Genomic DNA, 20,493 nt, shown 5'->3' on the forward strand with positions numbered 1-20,493 from the left:
TTTGATTAAAAGGTCAAGGAAGCTGACTGCCACTGTCAAGATATGATCCTTGGCAAGTGTCCCAATATATTTCAGCCAAAATATAAGGCTATGATTTGGATATTTTAAAAACACATCAACTAATTGCAAGAATTTTCTAGAATCCAAAATCATTACATGGATAGAATTGAACTGATCTGCTTTCTCCTACTGTGATTTATCCAAATTCTTCTATTGACACACTGATATATTTCCAGAAGGTTCCTGAACTAAACCGGTTGTACTGTCAGGAAGAATGTAGAAAAGTCATAAAATTATAAAATATCAGTGTAGCAGCTAAGTTTTGTCTATTTGTTTTATTTATTTATTTACAGTGTTTCCCATAAAAACCATAAACACTTCTGTGTTTAGATTTAAAACCTCTTACTTACTGGCCTCCAATTCTGATAATGTTTTATGGGAGAAAAACAACTGAACATCAGATTACAGTGTTTCATCTTTTTCTTTATTGTTTTAAGGTAATGCAACATGTTTTATTAGCCCTTTTCAGACTTTGCAGGGATTTCTACAGAACATTTTAATATTCTAATCAAAGGATACCCTCATTTTAAAGCTAATGCTGATGCACTGAAAGGCATATTGTTACAGAGAAGCCTTCAGTTCCTGTTAGTAGAATTCATTATATTTTATTCAAGAAAATCTAAAAGATGCATTTATATTCTTTATAAGGTCCTTATACTGTCAGGCAGCTTACTATTTGTGTCATTCATATCCACTTTCTTTGTGTTACAAACAAAAGCAAAACTGACCTGTAGACTTGAAAGACAATGATGACTCATTAAGACTTAAACTACACAGGGCAGTGAAACAAACCAGATGGAAAATTCTGAGTTAAATGTGTCATTTTCTTTGAATACAATTAAACTTTTTACTTGGACTGTTAAATCTGGTAAAAAATAAAAATAAAAAATAAAAAAAATAAAAAAAAAGAGAGAGAGAGAGAGAGAGAGAGAGTTGGATATCATAATTAACACTAGGAGGAGCCATGTTGCTAAATCAAGGAGGAAGTGATCAGTATAGCCCTTCATACAGGTTATTACAATATAACGACTACTGGCATTGTTTTCGCCTTGTGTTTGTTGTATGGAAACCCCTTTCTGATACGCTTTCTATTAATATGAATTAATAGATTGAGATTTTGTAGAGTTTTTTTCTCATATTTGTTTGTAAATAGTTTGAATGTCCCTTAAGGAGCCTGAAGAACTATTCTTTAAGACTATTTAAAGGAATGACAAGAAATCAGCCTAAGAGCGTTCTGACTGTGTGGAAGAATAAAGGTGGTCATTCCAAATAGAGACTTTCAAGCTTGTTTGTACAGAATTGTTAGAATTTTCCTTATATTCCATATTTTCTTTTATGTAAGGTAGGATCAAGACTTTTTCCACAGTACTACACTTCATTACACCCGTGGTAAATTTACATATAACAAAAAGAAATTGAAAGAAAAAAGTCATTTTTCAAAATATATAATAAGATACGGTACATTTCTCTTTTTGTAATGAATGTAACCTACAAAATAATAGACTATATTTATCTTAATTATAGAGAAACACAAATGTAAAGTAGCAACAACTACAGACAATGAGAGCAGCCGACAACCACATAACAAAAATGTTAATACATGTTGTCGTAAACTCTGTCGAAAATAATACTTTATATATTATATATAACAAAAGAAAAAAAAACATGTTTCAGGCTAATTTATGTGAGGTTGTAGGCTCACGGCCATAAACTGTATGAAGATGTTTTATGATATGATAAGGGCACAGCTTGAGCTCTGCGCCACCTACTGGCTGAGACGCGTATGAGCGCCAAGCTGATGACGTGGATCGCTCAGTTGACCACCAGAGCAGCAGGATGGCCGACCAGAGTAGGCAAATAAAACTCGCTGCAGCTAAGAAAAAGGTAAAGTATTTTACAATCAACGCAGTCACATATCGCGGAAAGTGTAGTTCCCACTTTGTGTACACAAGTCTGTGTTAACTCTGTTTTCTTGTCTTTTCGTTATGTATATTTTTACGGGGCAAGGGTGTTGTCATTACACGTCGCCCGAGTACTGCACTGTCGCTTGTCCGACATCCTCCGCTCCTCTCGCGGCTCTGTTGCGTAGGAGAGACCGATGTTTTATCGGGGCCTCTGGTGATAGCATTAACTTTCCCAGATTATGTAGACTATTTTTAGTTAGTAGAGACACGCATAGTATCCCACGCTGTTTATTTACTCGCAGATTAACTTGCACCACTTGCTTGGCCGCTTTACTTGACTTTCCATCTGACATTTAAATGTAGTTAAAGCCTAACGTGCTAACCCAGGTAAGTTAACGTTAGCAAGCTAGCTAACTAGCTGATGAATATATGGCTACGTGTGAGTCTAAGGAATGTCGCACAGCAGCCAGCCAGCTTTTTATGTTATCTGCAGGATTTAATTTCATAAGAAAATGTCTAACAAACGGTAGTTTTAAAACAAAGCACTCATCGAGCTTGTAAGCTACCCCTGCAGCACAGTTAGCTGGATGGACTGACGGGGGTGTTTTGACAGCTGACACCCCTCTTCCCTGTCCTGCTGTGTGCTTTGGCTTGGTGTCTTTTTCGGCTAGTCAGAAAGATGGCCTTATCAGATTCAAGAAGTCACTCCTCAGCATTTCTTGCTGGCCCACAAGCTTCACGAATAAGTGGCCATGGTGACATGTCATTTTGCTGCTATTTAGCTTTACTGTTAAAAAAAACAACAACCAGCAGTTCCCGTTACACAGCTGTTAGAGCCCGCATAGAGCTTTCTGGCATGCTTTAACCGTCATATGCATATCATACGCAGGTTATCATTGTTTAGCGCAACTTACTAACTTGATCCGTCTGAAGCCGGATCTTTCTGCTAGCTGGTGCATTGTTTTGGAATAGGAGCACTGAATTCGTATTTTATTGCCTCATTCATTCAGCTTGATACGACGCTCAAGGTGTTGAGTGTAATTTGTTTGAATTAATATGTATAGTTGGGGACAGTTGCAGAGTCCTGGTATTATCTGTGTAACACGTGACAAAATAAATATATATTAGTAGACATTGTTCATCTGCACACGTTTATGGGTTTCTTCTCCATTTCCTACTCAGCTGAAGGAATTTCAACAGAAGAGCTCCCCTGCTAGTGTAGGAGGAGAAAAAGGAGGTGGAGCCAAGAAGAAGAGAAAGGTGAAGGGATCCAGCCAACATGATGCACCTTCACCAGACAGAAACTCTCCAGACAATGTAAGCATAACAGTTTGCTTTATTGTTGTTGTTGTCGTCAAATGTCGTACTCTTTTTGTGCTTGATAGATGGTCATATGATGATTAGCTCTTTGAAGCTGCAGGGTGTTGTATTTGTGTGTTTGGCTGAAGAGCATATATTGCTTTTTGCCAATTATCAGATCAGGTGGCTGATTTTCCATCTAGTTGGCATTTGCTTTACTTACACCTGTCAAATACACACACAGGGCCAGCAGAGTAGAACTATTTAGACCCCTTTGCAGCGCTGATGACAGACATGTTTACCTAAGAAGAGTGTTGCACATGAGACAGTGTTTTTTAAGCCCCTGACCACAACTTTGGCTTTTACATATTGCAATATGTAGCATAAGGTAAGAATTTCAAGAACTAATATATAATTTTATGAGAAAGTATAAAGTAGTCCTTGTTCTGCTGCACAGATGAGCAGCATTCCAGCTAGAACCTGGAGCAATCTGAGCATGATGAACTGGCTGACTACTATCACCAGCTGCAGTCCAAGCTGCTGGAGTTGTAGCCAGTTTGGCTAGATAGGCAGCTGAATATATTCTGTTATTTGTCTCAAAACACTTACTATTTCCAATATCTTCAATACCACAATGTATATGCTGATTTTTAATAACTTATCCAAAAAAGTACTGGTGTAGCAACTTGCGTGCATATCAGTAACTCACTGTCCTCTACCCCTGTCAGTTTACACTTTATGTCATCTGCTTGTTTCAGCATTCAGGTTCATCAGATTTTTGTTATAGAACATTTAATGGGAGTAATCATAAAATTACACTGATTAAAAAATGATAGGTTTTCAAGTCTCCTCTCCCGAGAATCCCTCTGTGAATATCAGCCAGTTCTCTACTCTATGCTGCTGCTTTAGGTTTATCCTGTGCTTTAGTAGCACTCTTTATACCTGATAAATAATAATTAATTCCTGATCTTCAAAGCGGTGACTCATTATTCAGCTGTTCATCCATCAGTTCATTTTTTTCTTCTGTATATCTGTAGTTGAGCTGAGGTGGCTGCTGGGTATACAAATTTCCTGTTTCCCTGGGATTTTCTTTTTCTGATTTTCATTACTCACTTGTTTTTCACCGTATTTGTACTTGTTTGAGTAAAAAACATAATTAATGTGCTAACAAGACCATTGCTTTGATATTTGTTCTGGTGATTTTTAAAAAGTACTGGCACAAATTGTGTTCAGCAAGTAACACAATCACATTCTTTGAGCTCACTTGACGGTCTACCAAGTTTTGGATTTTTTTAAGAACATTTATTTGGTATTTACCGGTAATGTCATTTTGATTATTAATGTGGAACACCATCTTCTGCTGTGGCCTGTTTTCAAAGCTCTCTAATCAAATTAAAAGTACCCATGAGAATATGTGTAGTGCTTTCAGACAGCAGTTGCGCATGTGGCGAGAGTCTGCTCGACGACATTTGACCTGCATTTGGATACATTCGTGAGACAGCTGTCACCCTGCTTCTCGCTATTAGCAGAAACTCCAGTCTGCAGCATGCTTTCATACACTTCGCATATACAACTGAGAGTTGCACTCAATACATCCAGTTGTTACCAGACAAAAGTTGCGTTTTCCTTTTGCTTTTCTATCCTAAAGCATGTTTCCTGTCTTGACTGCCCTCACATGCAACTTTTCCGTCTCTGTTACACCCTCTCTTTTTTTCACCAGCCAGTCAGCTAAATCTTAAACTTTGAATTTTTAGTGCAGTTATTGCAGTCAGACTATTTTATGCTGCTACTACTACGTTTGAAAAAAAAAAATGCTGTGCTTTCCCCAAGCTGTTATTGTAATTGTTATTTAGTTTAAATTACTTTTTTCTCTTGTTAGTTGTTGTGGTTTTTAACAGAATAAAAGAGTCTGTACAAGTCCAGTCTACATTTACTGCCCTCTTGCATACTTCTAGACCTCCTGCTTGTAGAAATGGTTTCCCTGTGCTTGTTTGTTTACCACTCTGTCACTTTCTGAATTTTTCTCTCCCTTTTCCAATCTCTTTCTCCTCCTTTTCCTGTAGTTTGACAGTTTTCTAAAAGCACTTAGTCAAAGCAATGGAATAGTCCTCCCTCATTATGGCAACTGTCAGGTGAGCTTCTGTCCCTGGCTTTTCTTTCTTTGTTTCCTCCTGATTGTTTTTAATCGTTCTCTGCACCCCTCTGTTGTTGATGTTTGGTGTTTAATATTTTACCCTGCTTCTCTATTCTTACCTTCCTTCAACTGCAACGTTTTCTTTATGTCATGTTGAGCTGGAAGCATGAAAAAGAATTGTCTATAAATTCCTGCCTGTTATTGGTTTTAAATATATATCAGTTTATCGCAGCATTATTGGTGATCTTTAAATAATATTGCATTGCTTTGAATAAATAGTTTCCAGATTCTTGCTAGTTGCACGTTTCTGATGTCAATATCCGTGTGTGTGTGTGTGTGTGTGTGTGTGTGTGTGTGTGTGTCTCTTTATGTGGCAGATTATTGCTTGTACTGGATCAAAGCCACTGAAAACTGAAGCTTTATTTTGCCAAAACTGCATATAGCGTTAATATAGACTAGACATGCTGCAGATATTTCAGAGAGTCTACAATGGGTGGGATCAGTGGCAATGGGGCACCAGTACAGGAACTTCATTTTCAGTGGGACACCTTAATTACTGCTAGAAAGGTGTTTCTATTCATTTTTTACAGTCTAATTTCTTCTTATCAGCTTCTGTACTCATCTAGATGTAGAAATGATAAAGTTAACAGTAAAAGTTTGGATAGAACACTAGTCTGGTGATTTTTATGCGTGTGTTGTGGTCTCTTTGCAGCTCAAACTGCTACTTCTCTGTACGTTTAAACCCGTGTGTGCATTTCTGTGTATGTGTCGCCTCAGACCTTCGCTGACGTGGAGGCCGTGAGGTCTTCAGCTCAGCTGCTGGAGGAGTCAAACAGCGAGCCTGATTACATCTCACCTTTGTCTAACCCCGCTAGCGCTAACACTGCTACTAACTCTGAGTCTGTCGATCACAACACTGACCTCCAGGTGTGTCTCTCCTATGTTTCTCTTTCCTTCTCAGTCTTGAAAAATATATTTTGTCCTGTCATTGTTGCACCACACGGCCATAAAACTGCATTGTCATTCTAAGCATCAGTGTGAACAGTTCCTTTTTCATTTGCTGCATTTGTATTAATTTATACATGTTATAATAGGAACAACAGTTTCAGCACAGGCCATTTATGTGACTTTTATTATTATTATTTTTTCTATTACACATATTCCTCTCTTTATCAAATGTGCTGACTGTCTCCCTTTTATCTATATTTGTCGCTTATGCTCTCTGTTTTCTGCTTTCAATTTTTGTCTCCCTGCAGGATTACTCTGATACCAACGGCAACGAGAATTCAATGGAGGAAAATAGGTGGGTTCTGTCATAGAATCGTGATTATATATCTATGTATCGGTAATTAAAGAGAAGGGTATTGAAGGGGGACTGTTCTGAACTATGACATGTTTACAGTTTGGAGACAATAGATTATTTTCAAGGGCAGGCACTTGCTGTAACATCCATGTTCTGAAAACTTGGTAACCCACACATCATTACATAAAATATATGTGTGTTTTGAACTCATGGATTATTATAATATATGTATCTTATAGAATGAATACAGCAAGCAACACTTTTTCCAGTATACCTTTTTTTATGTAGCCGTATGCTAGCTTATAAAGTGAAGTGGTTCATGTAAGCTACTGAGTGTTTGTTGATGTGTGTGTCCATGTCATCCTGCAGGCCGCTGTCTTCCACAGAGAGCCTGCGACAGCTCTCGCAGCAACTGAACGGCCTGGTCTCTGAGGTACGCACACTTCTTTCATACAGAGTTCGGCTTTTAACAATAACACACCACCACTACCACCACCGATGTGGCGTTTTAATCAGGAAGCGTTGCGTCTATTCTGGGTAGGAATGCACTGAAAGCATTTTCAGTTTCGCCAGTCATTCCCAGTGGTCTGAAGCACGCTGACAGCATCAACTGGTGCACTAAAATAGTTTGATAGATCTTCTTTTAACTTTAATTTTGTTAGGTCAAACCACAAACATTGCTTTTTCTCAGGTTTCTAAGACCGTTTCAGGTGAATTCTTGTCATGTTTTTACTAAAGTGCTGTTTCCCATTGTGGTGAAGTAGATGTCCTACTGTGGATGACGAATCAGTTTTTTATCTGCAGTTCATCCACTATATTAAACACGTTTAAAGTTTCTCCTATGAATGGCAACAGAAACGGTGCCACAGATTCCCTGACAATGCTTATTTACCTTAAAACATCTGATATTTTTCTGTGTGGGAAGCACATTAATGTCTGCCTGGATGTGTCTTTTAGTCATCTGCTGCATATGTGAATGGAGATGGCGCACCTCCTCTGAGTGAGCGAGAACTGGAGGTAAGAAGAAGAAACTTTTTTTTGTTGAGTTTTTGACATTCTAAAGCCTGAATTACAAGTCACTTAACTCATGCAGTAGTATCCAAAAGCCATGCAAGTGGAACAAATGAGTTTCCAAGATTAATGAAGGTATTCTAATATTACTCCCCCCATTGTTTATATAACTGGTAAGTCATCTTTATGGTGAGGAGTATAGTAGAAGTTCAGATATCCAGCAATATTGTTGCAGAGACTTTGTATGAAGGAGCAGGTCTTACAAGTGACACTTTAATAGGTTTGTATGAATGCTCCTCTCCTTCTCAACTGGCTCCATTTATCAGTTTAATAGCCATCACATGTTTTATTTAATTATTTGATCCACTTCTCATTATTAGTAGAACATATGCACTACTTGTCATGGTGCTATTTTTGCCTCCATGTTAATAATTCACATTTAAATTTTCTCCTCCTCCTCCCCCCATGTGTTCTTTGTTTGACTTTTGCCACTGCACTTTATTCCTCTCTTTTGTTTTCTTTTTTTTTTTTTTTTCCTTTTCCCTTTCCTTACCCGGATGCATGTGTGCACGTGATAGAGTCGAAACCAGGAGCTGGCAGCCGCCCTGGAATCCAGCAACCTAACAAACTCTCAGCTCACTACCAAGCTAGACCAGCTGGTAAGAAGCTGTGTGTATGCATAATCATGTGCACATCTTTGTGTGATTGCAGTAACACTCGTCTCCCTCTGCCCCTAATCACTCTTATCAGTGCATGCATTTTAATGCATTCTTCATGTCATCTTGAGTAACCATAACCTTTAAAAAGAATTATGGTTGGCATGGTTTTAGTGGTATTTATTTATTTATTTGTTTGTTTTTTTGTTAGCTTAACTAAAATTTCTTCAGAGAATTAACAACGGCAGCATGATTGATCCTTTCTGTGCACCTTGTGACCAGAGCAGTCATAACCTGATAATAGATGCAGGATTGTATGGCATTTTGAGTTTAGCAATATAACCAGAGCTCCAAGCTTTAAAACCACATGAAAGATTAACAAAACATTAATAACAGAATAGGTTTACTATTTTAGTGCTCGGTGCTATTATTGTCCTGTCTGGCATGAACATGAGGTCTGTGCCAGAATTTTGGTTATGTTTTATAGGCTAACACTGTGTAGCACTGCTGTGATGATTAAAAGTGTGTATATACAAGACTTTTCCCCAACTTAAATATATATCCTGTTGGTCTGGCAGACACAGCAATCTCAGGAGCTTACAGATCAGCTACAAAAGGTATTTTTGTTCTCCTCTTTTTACCTTCTATTTGTATCTGTGTAATTCTTTATTTTCTTTGTTATTGTAATGTTTTGCTCTTTGTTATTAATCAACTTTATTTTTTTCTTTCTTCAGGAGCGAAAAGAATTTGAACAGAGATTTTCAAAAGAGCAGGGTGCCATGCGGGAGCAATTACAGGTACATTCACTTACCCAAATGCATAAATTTAATTTGTCCTATGGAGCAACTTTATTTGTCACTTAATAGTGTCGTTGTATTACAGTGTGATGTGGCAGTGCATAATGCCAGAGTGCACTGAGTTGCACTTGTATAAAATGTTATCCAACAACATACACTGCCCTTTTTAACACTTCCTATATTGTTAATTAACTCTAACAAGAATAAATAATCTACTGTGTGTAATTACTCTGAGAAATTAGAATTTTCTGTATGTTTCATTAATCAGGTCTTGTTAGTGAAGTCAGCTGACTTTATCTAGTCTTATATGAAGAATGGTGCTCTTTGTTCGTATGTCCTCTTCCAAGGTTCATATCCAGACCATTGGCATACTAGTAGCTGAGAAATCGGAGCTACAAACAGCACTACAATACACACAACAGGCTGCACGGCAGAAAACAGGTGTGTGTGTGTGTGTTTGGGGGGAGGGGATTTTATTTTTTTAAATAATAAACTTGGCAATGGTTTATCGCTGCAGCAGTTAACGGTGTGTATGTGTGTGCCTCTTTCTCCTTGTATGTGTGTGTGCATGCATGTTAAGCTGAGGCAGAGGAGCTGAATAACCGTCTGCAATCAACAAAGCAGAGAGTGTCAGAACTTGAAAGAACTCTCTCTTCTGTCTCATTGCAGCAGAAACAGTTTGAAAAGGTAACAGCCAATCCAGCAATCACTTGCATATGAGTAATGCAAATGCAAATAAATGAACTCGTAAGAAGGCAGTGTTACCTAATTTAACTGATCGCACGTATTGTCTGTGTGGTTGTTTTTAATAGGTTTCTATGATGTTTTTGTCTTGCTGAGTCTTTATTTTTTTATTTTTTGTCCTCAGCACAACAAAGAGCTTGAAAAGGAAAGAGACAATCTGAGATTGGAGGTGTTTAGACTAAAGTAAGTCATTTTATCCTGACTTGCCTGAGGAGATTTTTTTTATATGGTCTTTGTATTTTGAATGCTTTGGTTCTTTGTAATGGAAGAGTTGGCTTGAACAGGTTTCCCAAGTCTTGTCTGGATATGGCGAGTTTAAAATAAACACTGAATTTGTTTGTTCACAGCAATTTGAGTGAGGAGTCGAAGCAGCAGAGCTCGGAGCTGTCAGAGCAGATAAAACTGAGTACACAAGAAAATGCCGCAATGAAGTTGGAGGTAGAAGATCTTCGCAAGAGGCTCGAGATAACTGACCTCATGTTACAGCAGGTCTGTTGAATTCCAGGAAAACACAGTTCATTCACGTATGAATTCATCTTTCTCCTACCACATGCTGGAAGTAGTGGAACAACTCCAGAGTCAATGTCTAGGAGGCCAGTGTTTGAATATTGTATGGCCGACAGTAATTCTAGTTTTCCTACTAATTTCTTCCAGTGCTCAAGTCAGTCAGATCCTACCAGTGCCAGCCAGCAGGTTCAGTTACTGCTGGAAGAGAAGCAGCAGCTGGAGGCGCACAATCACCAGGTTTACATGGACCTTTGTCTTATCATTGGCTTCTGTGTTTGACTGCTGTCTGTGTTAATATTCAATATATTTTGTACCTATTCCATTACTGATTAAGCAATATAGAAAAGTTAAAAAAGAAGACTTAATTATTATTATTTTATTTACATTTGTGATGATGTAGCTTATGGAGTCCATTGCGCAGCTGAAGACAGAGAGGGATTGTTATGCAGTGCAGATCCAGGAAGAAGGTCGTGTGTGGAAGGACAAAACTGAACAACTGCTAACACAGGTACAGTAACATCAGCATGGCTTATGGTTTCACTATAGCTTTGAATAAAGAGCGAGAATGGTAGTGCTGCTTCTTTTGTGTGGGTTTTTTGTTTGTTTATTTTTTTGTATTTAAGCCTAATGTGTGTGTGTGTGTGTGTGTGTGTGTGTGTGTGTGTGTGTGTGTGTGTGTGTGTCTGTGTCTGTCAAGGTTTCTCTGGTGGCAGAAGAGAGGGATAGAAACATCAACCAGGTGCAAGAACTGGAGGCCAGCATTGCAGAGTTAAGAAATGCAGCAGGTGAGTAGTGCACACAACCCTCATCTAGTGCCTCTTCCTTTTCCTCATTAGTTTTCATGTCTTCTTAATGTGGCAAAGATCAAGAAACACAAAAGTCAGAAGGAGAGCAGATGGGGCTGCAGTAAGTGATCTGCAGTTTCGGGATTAACATTAGCCCCATTGTGTGTTTATTGTCAGGTCTTCCTGCTTATAACCTTGTAAAATATTATTTTAATGTTTAGTTTAGCATATATGTTAAAAACATATCAAATATAGCATTCAAAATACTGGCCATATGTGACACAGCTGCAGTATTTGTGTTTAGTAGAATTAGAAATCTTGATAATTGGTGTTTTTTCTCTTCTAGCGTTATTATCCCAGGAGAGAGAAGCTCAGCATGGCACAGAGCATCAGTCCTCAGGACCATCAGAAAATGAAGTGGCTTTGCAGGAGGCCCTTAATGCCCTACAACAAGAGAAAGATGCCATTACGTCACAGTATCAGGCACAGGTGTGCTTCACATTGTTTTCTCCAAACCCATTTTAATGGGTTAATGTGACTCATATATAGTTTCATATACACTTAAAAGGAGCACATATTGATTTTTCCCTTTCTGGATGTTTCAAAGAGAGTTGGTGCTTTCATTGCACCTCTTACATTTGAAGTGTGTTAATCATCCTCTGTAATACTTCCACAGCTGAGGGACAACGAGCAGCTGAGCCGTATGTGTGCAGAGCAGGAGTCGCGTCTGGGGGAGCTGGAGCGTCAGGTGGAGAGCCAAACCCAGGAGGCTGAGGACCGCCGACGCATGCTAGAGGATGTTCAGTCAGACAAGGCCACTATTAGCCGTGCTCTCACCCAGAACCGAACACTGAAGGACCAGCTGGCTGAGCTACAGAACGGTTTTGTCAAACTGGTGAGGCTGAAAATCTTACTATCTGTTTATTTTTAGAGGACACCCTTAGTTACCACTATAACTGCCTTATTTTTGCACCACAGTGCTCAGAATTCTACTTTTTCTGCTGGTCTTTAATTTCATAATTTCCTTTTTTCTCTTTGAATTTATGCTCTCATAATCTGTTTTGGGTTGTTTTTTTTTTGTTTGTTTGTTTGTTTGAAACCAGTGTTCGTCAAGTTACTTGAAAAAAGTAATCAGTAACTTTACTGATTACTTATTTTCAAAAGTAATTAATTACGTAGTTACTTAGTTACTTTTTAAAAACACGATTTACAACCTGAATAGGTGATAAAGCGATAGATCTTTCAGCCCAATTCTACTTTTTCTGCATAATCCATCATACAAAATGTAATCAAATGGAAAACTCTCTTTTTTTTTACTTGTTTTATCAGTTTTAATCTTTTAACTTTATGCATCAAGCAAAAATTTAATTATATGCAACATTCTCTGACTTGAATAAATTAGTTTAAGATTTAAACCTATTTTCTGCACATTCCAGCTCATAAAATAAAATATTTTTTGTGTTTACACTCACTCTTTCAAATAGATGCAAGTAAAACACAGCAGAAAATAAATAAAGTCAAAGACTAGCGGTCCTGTTGCTCTATTTTCACCTGTAAAGCAGGAGTGGGGTAGGCGGAGGTTTACGCTGGTGCAGGTGTGCTGCGGTCAGTTGAAGAATCCGCGAGTTTCTCTGTGAATTTCCCATTACGTCGTTGCGCACTCAGTGCTTGCTCGGAAGTTTAGGGGTTTTTTTCGCTGTAAAGAGAAGTTTTCTTCCCACGCACGATGGACGCTAATGTTTTTGTCACTTTTTATGGAATCAAACTCAAAGTAAGGTCAGTACTTCCACGCTTTAAACGCTGCACGCTCATACTCTCTCCCACAATCGATATGTGATCCATTGTTGATCTGCACACAGCTGTTGTCACTAACGGCGCACTCGCTTACGTCACTGTCATGAGACATTCTCGCAAAAAATCACGGTTTTAGTAACGCAGTAACGCAGCGTTCCTGCGGGAAAGTAACGGTAATCTAATTACCGTTTTTGCAATAGTAATCCCTTACTTCACTCGTTACTTGAAAAAGTAATCAGATTACAGTAACGCGTTACTGCCCATCTCTGTTTGAAACAGAGCTGTGTTTTGTTAGTAAGTATCTGATTGACATCAGTGGTGCTTGACACGTCTGTCTTTAAACCGAAATTCCTGTTACTCCTTCAATCTAACAGACGAATGAGAACATGGAGTTGACTACAGCCATCCAATCAGAACAATATGTGAAAAAGGAGCTTGCACGCAGAATGGGTGAATTGCAAGAGGAGTTGCACAACGTCAAGGAGCAGGTGAGGTCACACACAGCACTCCCCTAAAGCAAACACAGATGAAAAGTCAGCTGAATATGCACTCACTTGCTGTTTGTCTTCATGCTTTGTCCTCTTCTATTTTCTTGCCTCCAGCTTGAGCTGAAATGTACAGAAGCTCAGGGTCTGATGGAGCAGAGGGATCAGGTAGCGGCACATCTCCAGCAGTACTGTGCTGGCTACCAGGCCCTGGTCTCAGAGAGGGAACAACTTCACCAACAGTATCTGCAGCAGAGTCAGCTAATGGACCGACTACAGCACGATGAAAGCAATGGCCGTGCACAGCTGGAGATGAGTCACAGTCAGCTTAAACAAGCCCATGTATGTATATAAGACCTTTTTAATATATACATCTGTGACCAGTCTGTGTAGATGGTGTTGTGATTCTAGAATTCAGTACAATAATACATTGCAATATAGAGCATAAAGTATGTTCATATTCATCCTGTCAGCTGAACTGCTGTGGTAAATCTGTCAGGCCTGATAGTTCTGAGGGGGATTAGTGCAGCTTTGAGCTGTACTAATGATTATTGGGACACTTTGCAGCAGTTCGCTTGGCCATCGTGTTTAATGCTTCAGGGTGTTGCTCCTTCTCGGGTTTCCTAACTTAATGGATTCAGCACTTAAGTTAGGCCCATTCTGTTGCCTCTGTACATGCCATTAGAGAGAAGGTGGAGTGGAAAGGCAGAGCTGGTATTAGTGTTTTTATACTGCAGAAAATACGTTTTGAAATGATTTCAGATTAAGGTATTTTTATGCATAGAAAAATTTATAATTTTGACATGACTGTTTTAATATGATCTAATCTATACTGGCCGTCTTCAAGGAAAACTGCAGTCTGTTTTTATTATTTATTTATGTTTTTCCTTAACACTCTCAAAAACACACTCTAATTGTTTTTCGTTACTGCCTCTTCCTGCAGGAGCATCTGGAACAATTAGTCAGAGACAATGAGCAGCTGAAAGCTGAGGTGAAAGAGCTGCTCAACAGCTCTGCTCTTATGACATCACCCAGAGACCAAGGTAATCTCTCTGTTACTGACATGTTTGCACTTTCTGCCTTGTTTTCCTTTGGTGAGAGATTTCCTGCAATTTAAAAATAATTATCTCTAAAGTTATAATAGTATAGTGGCTTTATCCTGTCTCTTTTTAAATAACAGTGTCACAATTTCTTAATTTGAAGCAGATAATATGTTGTTACAGCAGAAACTGCAGATTAAGGCTAATCTGTTCAAAATGAAGAAGTGCAGTTTTTTTTTGTGTACTAGCAACAAAAATGGAAAGCATTAAGTGCTGCTGCACCATGTGTTTCATTAGTGTGATAGGTTTTTAAGGAATTAAAAAACAGTTGTACATGTCATATCATTTTAGGAGATGGAGTGGAAAGCCAGTCCCTGCAAGAAAGTCCAACAAAGTCTTCCCCCATAGTTATTCCAGAGGATTTTGAGAGCCAGAAAGAGATGGTAAAGAGATGTTTCCAGCTCATGCAAATGTTCTGTTTTTCTTTCGTTCACAGTCTTTTTATTTTTTTTATATCACATCTTAGTCTAAAGTTCATATTTTTATGTCCAGTGCCATTCTATGGTGAATTATATGGTTTAATTTTATGGCATGAAACAAAAGTATGACCATACCCTCATTTCTATTTCGTGTTGCCTTGCAGGAGGATTTTATTCGTGGAGCTCTGGCTCAACTGGAGGCAGAGAGGGACGAGGCCAGAAGGCAACTGGAGGAGGAGCGCAGGCTTCACATAGCAGCCCGGCACCAGGCCAGCGTCACCCTAAGTCTGGAGCAGCAGCGCCACAGCCAAACACCTGTTAATGACCACGAGCACGGTCACAGTCACGGTCAACACAGTCACTGTGAACACAGCCATGAGCATTCAGGTCAGAAGCATTTGTGTTTGTGCAATTTTGCAGATCTTTCTACAACTAAAAGACTTAAATTCTCTGGGGAGTAACAAGTGTGTGTGCCAGTTTACTCTTTTACTCTCGTGCCATGTAAACAGTTTTTCCCCCCTTTCCGTTATTGCTTGAACAGAAGGAGGAGTGCCGGTGGAAGTTCATCAGGCCCTGCAAGCTGCAATGGAGAAGCTGCAGCAGCGTTTCACATCCCTAATGCAAGAGAAAGCAGACCTGAAGGAGAGGGTGGAGGAACTGGAGCACCGCTGCATCCAGCTGTCTGGAGAGACTGACACTATAGGTGTGTGTTTTATAGGTTGTTCTTAGTCCTGTTTCATATGTAATCATTTGTTCCTCATATTCATTTCTGTTATGTATATTTTTGCAGGCGAGTATATTGCTCTGTACCAGAGTCAGCGGGCTATTATGAAACAGAAGCATCAAGAGAAAGAGCAATACATCAGCATGCTGGCCCAAGACAAAGAGGAGATGAAGGTACTGATGTCTTTTAATGCAGAAGGAATGTCACAGTAATATCTTTTATGCAATATTAATGAAAACAAAAGACATGACATGACAAAATATGCAGGTGCCTAAGATTATGAAGATTGTTTGCACAGACAAAAGTCTTTCTTCCTAAGAACACTTTTCTCTCTCACATCTTAAAGTTTTACCTGGTCATCGCTAAAAAAGTGTGCCATACTTAACATGATTGTTGTCCTTTGTGTCCACTATTTATCCCTTCTGCCCAATAGGCAAAGCTGGCTGAGCTGCAGGATCTTGTGATGAGGCTGGTAGCTGAGAGGAATGACTGGTACAACCGCTACACTGGAGCTGTAGCCGGCATGGGCACAGTAAACCCTGACCTGCTTCCTGTTGGACAGGAACACACTCACCCAGACCACCAAGCACACACGCACACAGAGCTTGATGCGGCCACTGGAGCAGGTAAGCAAAACCAGTTATGCTAATCATGATTGTTTTACAGCAGGTGGATTTTAAAGACCAAATATAAACATACCCACACTTCCACACAACCCCACAGGTAGGTGAGTTTGATCCTGTCTATTTTGTTGGGATATTTGTGTGTACAGTGAAGCTTATTTTAAACTCATAGTCCTGGAAGACTTTATCCACTGATGTGTGAGTCTGAAAGGCAGAAAGAGTGGTCCTTTAGCGCTTCAACTGTTCTGCCTCTTTTTTCAAAATAGATTTTAATTCATATTTCCAATAACATCACTGTTCTGTACCTTTTTTTTTTCTCTGCTGCATAAGCTATGGAGGACATCCCTCTGTCAGAACCTGCCGCCGGTCTGGAAGCTTCCTCATCCCAGATGCTGTTGACTGGATCTGGCCAGACTGATTCCAAGCCCCTGGTGCCTAAAGAGGACGCCACAGCCCAGCAAATCATGCAGCTGCTTCAGGAGATCCAGAACCCTCAAGGAGCTCAAAGATCACCCCCTTTTCTGGGAGAAAACCCCTGCATCCCCTTCTTTTACCGGCCTGACGAACAGGACGAAGTAAAGATCCTGGTGGTGTGAGATGTGGGTGTGACTGCTTAGGTGTGTGTATGTGTGTGTGTGTGTGTAAACATGAGAAATGTTGGACTTGTGTTGAAGTGTGGGAAATATTAAATCCTACAGTTTACCACGTCTGTAGCTTACTGATGATCTTCTCAAACACTTCATAATATTGGAAACCTTACGTGACTGGTCGAAGATGCACGAATGTCGTTGACCCAGTTACATTAAAACACCCGCCCCCGTTCCGCGTGTCAGCACTACTGTGTGTGAGGCTTAATTGAGAGGATTTTGTATTTGCTGTTTGTTTTTATGTTCTTGTTTGTCCCTGATGCTTTTCCCAGCGAGGAAGTGGTCAGTATTCCTAAATGCAATCTGATTTTTTTTTCCACCTCAGTTTTGAATTCCCATCTCACACATATGTGCAATAAATGGGGCCGTATATCCTGTCCCCTCACTGATAGAGTGCTGAAAGAGCTGTCAAGTATTAACAGCCTGTTTGTGTGCAACTTTATTCAAGTGCAAATGTCAGTTTAAATCCACTGTACACATGCCAAAAAACAAAACAAAAAGAGAGAGAGAGAGAGCATCACATGTGAATGTAATAACCTCAATATTAACCTGTATGTGTGTTTAATGTGAAGTGAGGAGAGGAGATGCAGAAAGAGCATATCAGGTTGGGTAAGTAATGAGTGTGGAGTGAGATGTAAGGTGAAGTTAAGTGAGTGAAAGGGGTTTAGTGCACATAAAAGCTTTTAAACTGTAGGCGGTGTTCAGTTTTGAAGTCAAGAGCTCGCTACGTTACATAATTCAGGAAGATGGATGTTGCTGATTGGTACTGTTCTTTTTTCCTCCAGACACTGAAAATAAGTCATGTTTGTACATTGTAAAATGTTAGTATTTGTGATTTTTTTTTTTTTCTTTTTCTGTTTTGTCCTGTTAGACTGAAAAGGCATCACCTTTATAGGGTATAGGGCATAGATGGAGCTTAGAGACCCATGAAGTTAAGCAGTTACTCAGTTATAAAGGCAGTGAAGTCATCTTCTCCTAACAGTCGTGTGGATAAAGTAAATGTAAACATAAATATTAGTGGTTGGGGTGCTGTGCTGCTGCTGACTGCTTTTCACATTATTTCATCTTTGCAGTTATTGCAATTTTTGGGGAAGTTGCTTATAGTTTAATGTCTATACCTGCAGCTACACATCATCTTTTTTCCTCAAATCAGGTAATCTGGTGCTCTGGGGTATTTGGCTGACCTCATCACAGACTCGGTCACTCGTCTCATTTCATCTTATCCCTAACCACGCCTTTGCTGTCTCGGGGTCTTTAAGTTTCCAAACAAATCGACACTAAAAACACGAGCCTGTTCTTCTCTGTTACATTTACGTGTAGTTCTACATATCAATGACGAATTGATGCACATCTTTAACAACTGGACTGTGTGAGCATGCGTATGTGGAGGCTGTACGTGTGAAATCCAAACTGTTTTCCTCCTCAGCCAAAATTGCGTCCGTTGTGCTTTGTTTGGTTTGTTTTGGGGTTTTTTGGGGGTTTTTTTGTGGGGGTTGTTTTCTTTTTGTTTGGGTTTTTCTTTTTTTCTTTTTCTTTTTTTTTGTAGAGTTCTATCAGATTATATAAGTATGATTGCACTAAAACTGTACATAGCTTCTCGTTTATCCCACCTCTGCTCCGGCTGCTGGTGGGACAGATGTGTTTCTAACATGGCTTCTTTGAAGAGAGAGGATCCTATGAAGCTTCATGCCGCACGCTGAGGATTCTGCTAAATTGAGTGTTGATGGAGGTGTGATGAGACACAGTCTAGCCAGATTAAACGAATGAGATGGTAAATTATTTCTACAGGTAAGGGACCATCTAGATTTTGAGAAAAGAAATTCCTCTTTTTAAAAATTAGGAATAAAGTAGGACTGATTTGTTATAGCTGGTAGTTGTATTGGCTACAAAACACTTGAATAAATCTCCTTTGGGCATTAAAAGTCAAGACATTGGGGAAAACTCCCAACATCAGGGCTGAAATTCAAGTTTCTCTGTCTAGCTTTAAGAGAGATTGGAGACTACATTGATTGAATTGTGAAATTGCATCCCTTTATAATTAATCATTCAAATTACCACAGCTGATTTTTTTTTTTCCCCTTTCTTTCACTTAGACTAAATTTAGGCAACTTCTGTTTTTTGTGTGTCCTTTTTTACTTTTAATGCGCAAGATAAGGGGTCACTGCAAGGTCATATCCAAAAAATGAATTCATTGAGACTACTTTTGCAAAAGTTTTTACACATACATGTTTGTCTCTGAATTTTGAGATCTTCTTTCTTGTGCTTTAAAGGGCATGTTCATTAAATTATTAGTCGCGCACTTGATTTATTGGGCAAATTTATTGGGTAGAAAGCAGTTTGGTATTTTAGGTATATTATACAACGTCAGATGGGACTGTGTCGTAGTTGTATGTACTCAATGTTGGTTTCTTTACAGAGAAAGTAAACAGCACCTTCCCTAAACCTCTGCACTTTGCCATAAAAAGGTGCTTTTGAATAAAATGACTCCCTCATTCTTCCCTGCTTCTTAGCAATCAGTCCCTTTTTTTTTTTTTTTTTTTTTGCTTTTAGCAAAGGGTAAGACCAAGAGATAAATCTACATCAGGTGTTTGGGGACTTTCTGGGGCTTGTAAAATAATAACAGCTGTGTGGATTTCTGAGGTTTTCTAATTCCCTTTCAAATGCGTCATTGAAACATGGCAATGAGGAAGTATTTCTTGTCTCTACTGTTTAAGAGGTGGTGTATATACTGTACCTGTGTAACATATTGTATATTCATTATGCCTGGTGTATGGGGGGGAAGCTGCTCTGCAGTATTTACTGGCAGCTTGTATTGTATGCGTGCTAGTCCAGAGTCGGGGGTTTGGGGGTCACTGACTGGCTGTGATTCAGTACAAAGACTGACAAAGAGAAAATATTTTATTTATTTGAAAAATAAGTTAGCATCTCAACTAATCAGTTTTAATGTAAATTCGAAGTGACCGTAGGATGAAAATGAAGGATCGTTGAGAGAACTGATTTGTATGAGTGCTGCTTCTGACAGAATCCTTCTGATTTTTTTTTTCCCTTGAGTAATATTTCTCCCCTTCTCCTGAATAAAGCTGATTGAAAAACGGTTTGTCTTGATTTCTTTATTTTTTTTATTATTATTAAAGAAAACTCAACTTACAGAAACTACAACCTGCTGCCATCATAATAGGATAAGTATCATCATCACTAATAACAGCTACTGTTTCTCTGTGCTTTTATGATTCTGTTGAGCCTTCATCCACAATGCCAGGACCCTATCGGTGAAACCGCTAAATTGGCTTCTTATGGAAGTTTGTTTCTGCCACTGGAAAAAATGTCATATTTTGAAATTTCGACAGCATGAAAATCGATGTCAGACAAAGTTAATTGAATGTACTCGAGGCCGACACGTACATCTAGAAGCGTATATGATATCTCTAACCTATAATAAATGCTTTTAGTAATGAAGTAATGATTAATACGTGAATGTCTGCAGCCTGACTCAGTCTTAAT

General features: G+C 39.0%; 1 protein-coding gene across 6 annotated transcripts; it reads left to right on the forward strand.

Moving 5' to 3' along the window:
* Positions 1-1,818: 1,818 nt before the first annotated feature.
* Positions 1,819-20,086, forward strand: golga2 (golgin A2). Of its 6 annotated transcripts, XM_026173710.2 has the most exons (28): positions 1,819-1,944; positions 3,147-3,281; positions 5,327-5,395; positions 6,175-6,324; positions 6,654-6,700; positions 7,070-7,133; positions 7,658-7,717; positions 8,290-8,370; positions 8,946-8,984; positions 9,102-9,164; positions 9,512-9,605; positions 9,745-9,851; positions 10,033-10,091; positions 10,256-10,397; positions 10,563-10,652; positions 10,816-10,923; positions 11,113-11,200; positions 11,547-11,689; positions 11,877-12,095; positions 13,369-13,482; positions 13,597-13,821; positions 14,423-14,522; positions 14,871-14,962; positions 15,163-15,385; positions 15,540-15,701; positions 15,789-15,895; positions 16,156-16,348; positions 16,676-17,383. In XM_026173710.2, exons 1-28 carry the CDS (start codon positions 1,897-1,899, stop codon positions 16,939-16,941), a joined length of 3,288 nt encoding a protein of 1,095 aa, XP_026029495.1. In that variant the 5' UTR covers positions 1,819-1,896; the 3' UTR covers positions 16,942-17,383. The 6 variants fall into 6 exon arrangements, with proteins under 6 accessions (XP_026029495.1, XP_026029497.1, XP_026029496.1 ...); XM_026173712.2 differs by lacking the exon at positions 8,290-8,370; XM_026173711.2 differs by lacking the exon at positions 5,327-5,395.
* Positions 20,087-20,493: the final 407 nt, after the last annotated feature.

Source organism: Astatotilapia calliptera, chromosome 7 (assembly GCF_964374335.1).
Source record: "Astatotilapia calliptera chromosome 7, fAstCal68.1, whole genome shotgun sequence".
Classification (NCBI taxonomy): domain Eukaryota; kingdom Metazoa; phylum Chordata; class Actinopteri; order Cichliformes; family Cichlidae; genus Astatotilapia; species Astatotilapia calliptera.

Excerpts from the sequence above, each read along its gene's own strand:
- golga2 (XM_026173710.2), top strand. The coding sequence starts at position 1,897 with ATGGCCGACCAGAGTAGGCAAATAAAACTCGCTGCAGCTAAGAAAAAG. Across the intron at positions 1,945-3,146 it reads TCGCTGCAGCTAAGAAAAAG|CTGAAGGAATTTCAACAGAA; the intron begins GTAAAGTATTTT and ends TTTCCTACTCAG. Across the intron at positions 12,096-13,368 it reads AGAACGGTTTTGTCAAACTG|ACGAATGAGAACATGGAGTT; the intron begins GTGAGGCTGAAA and ends TCAATCTAACAG.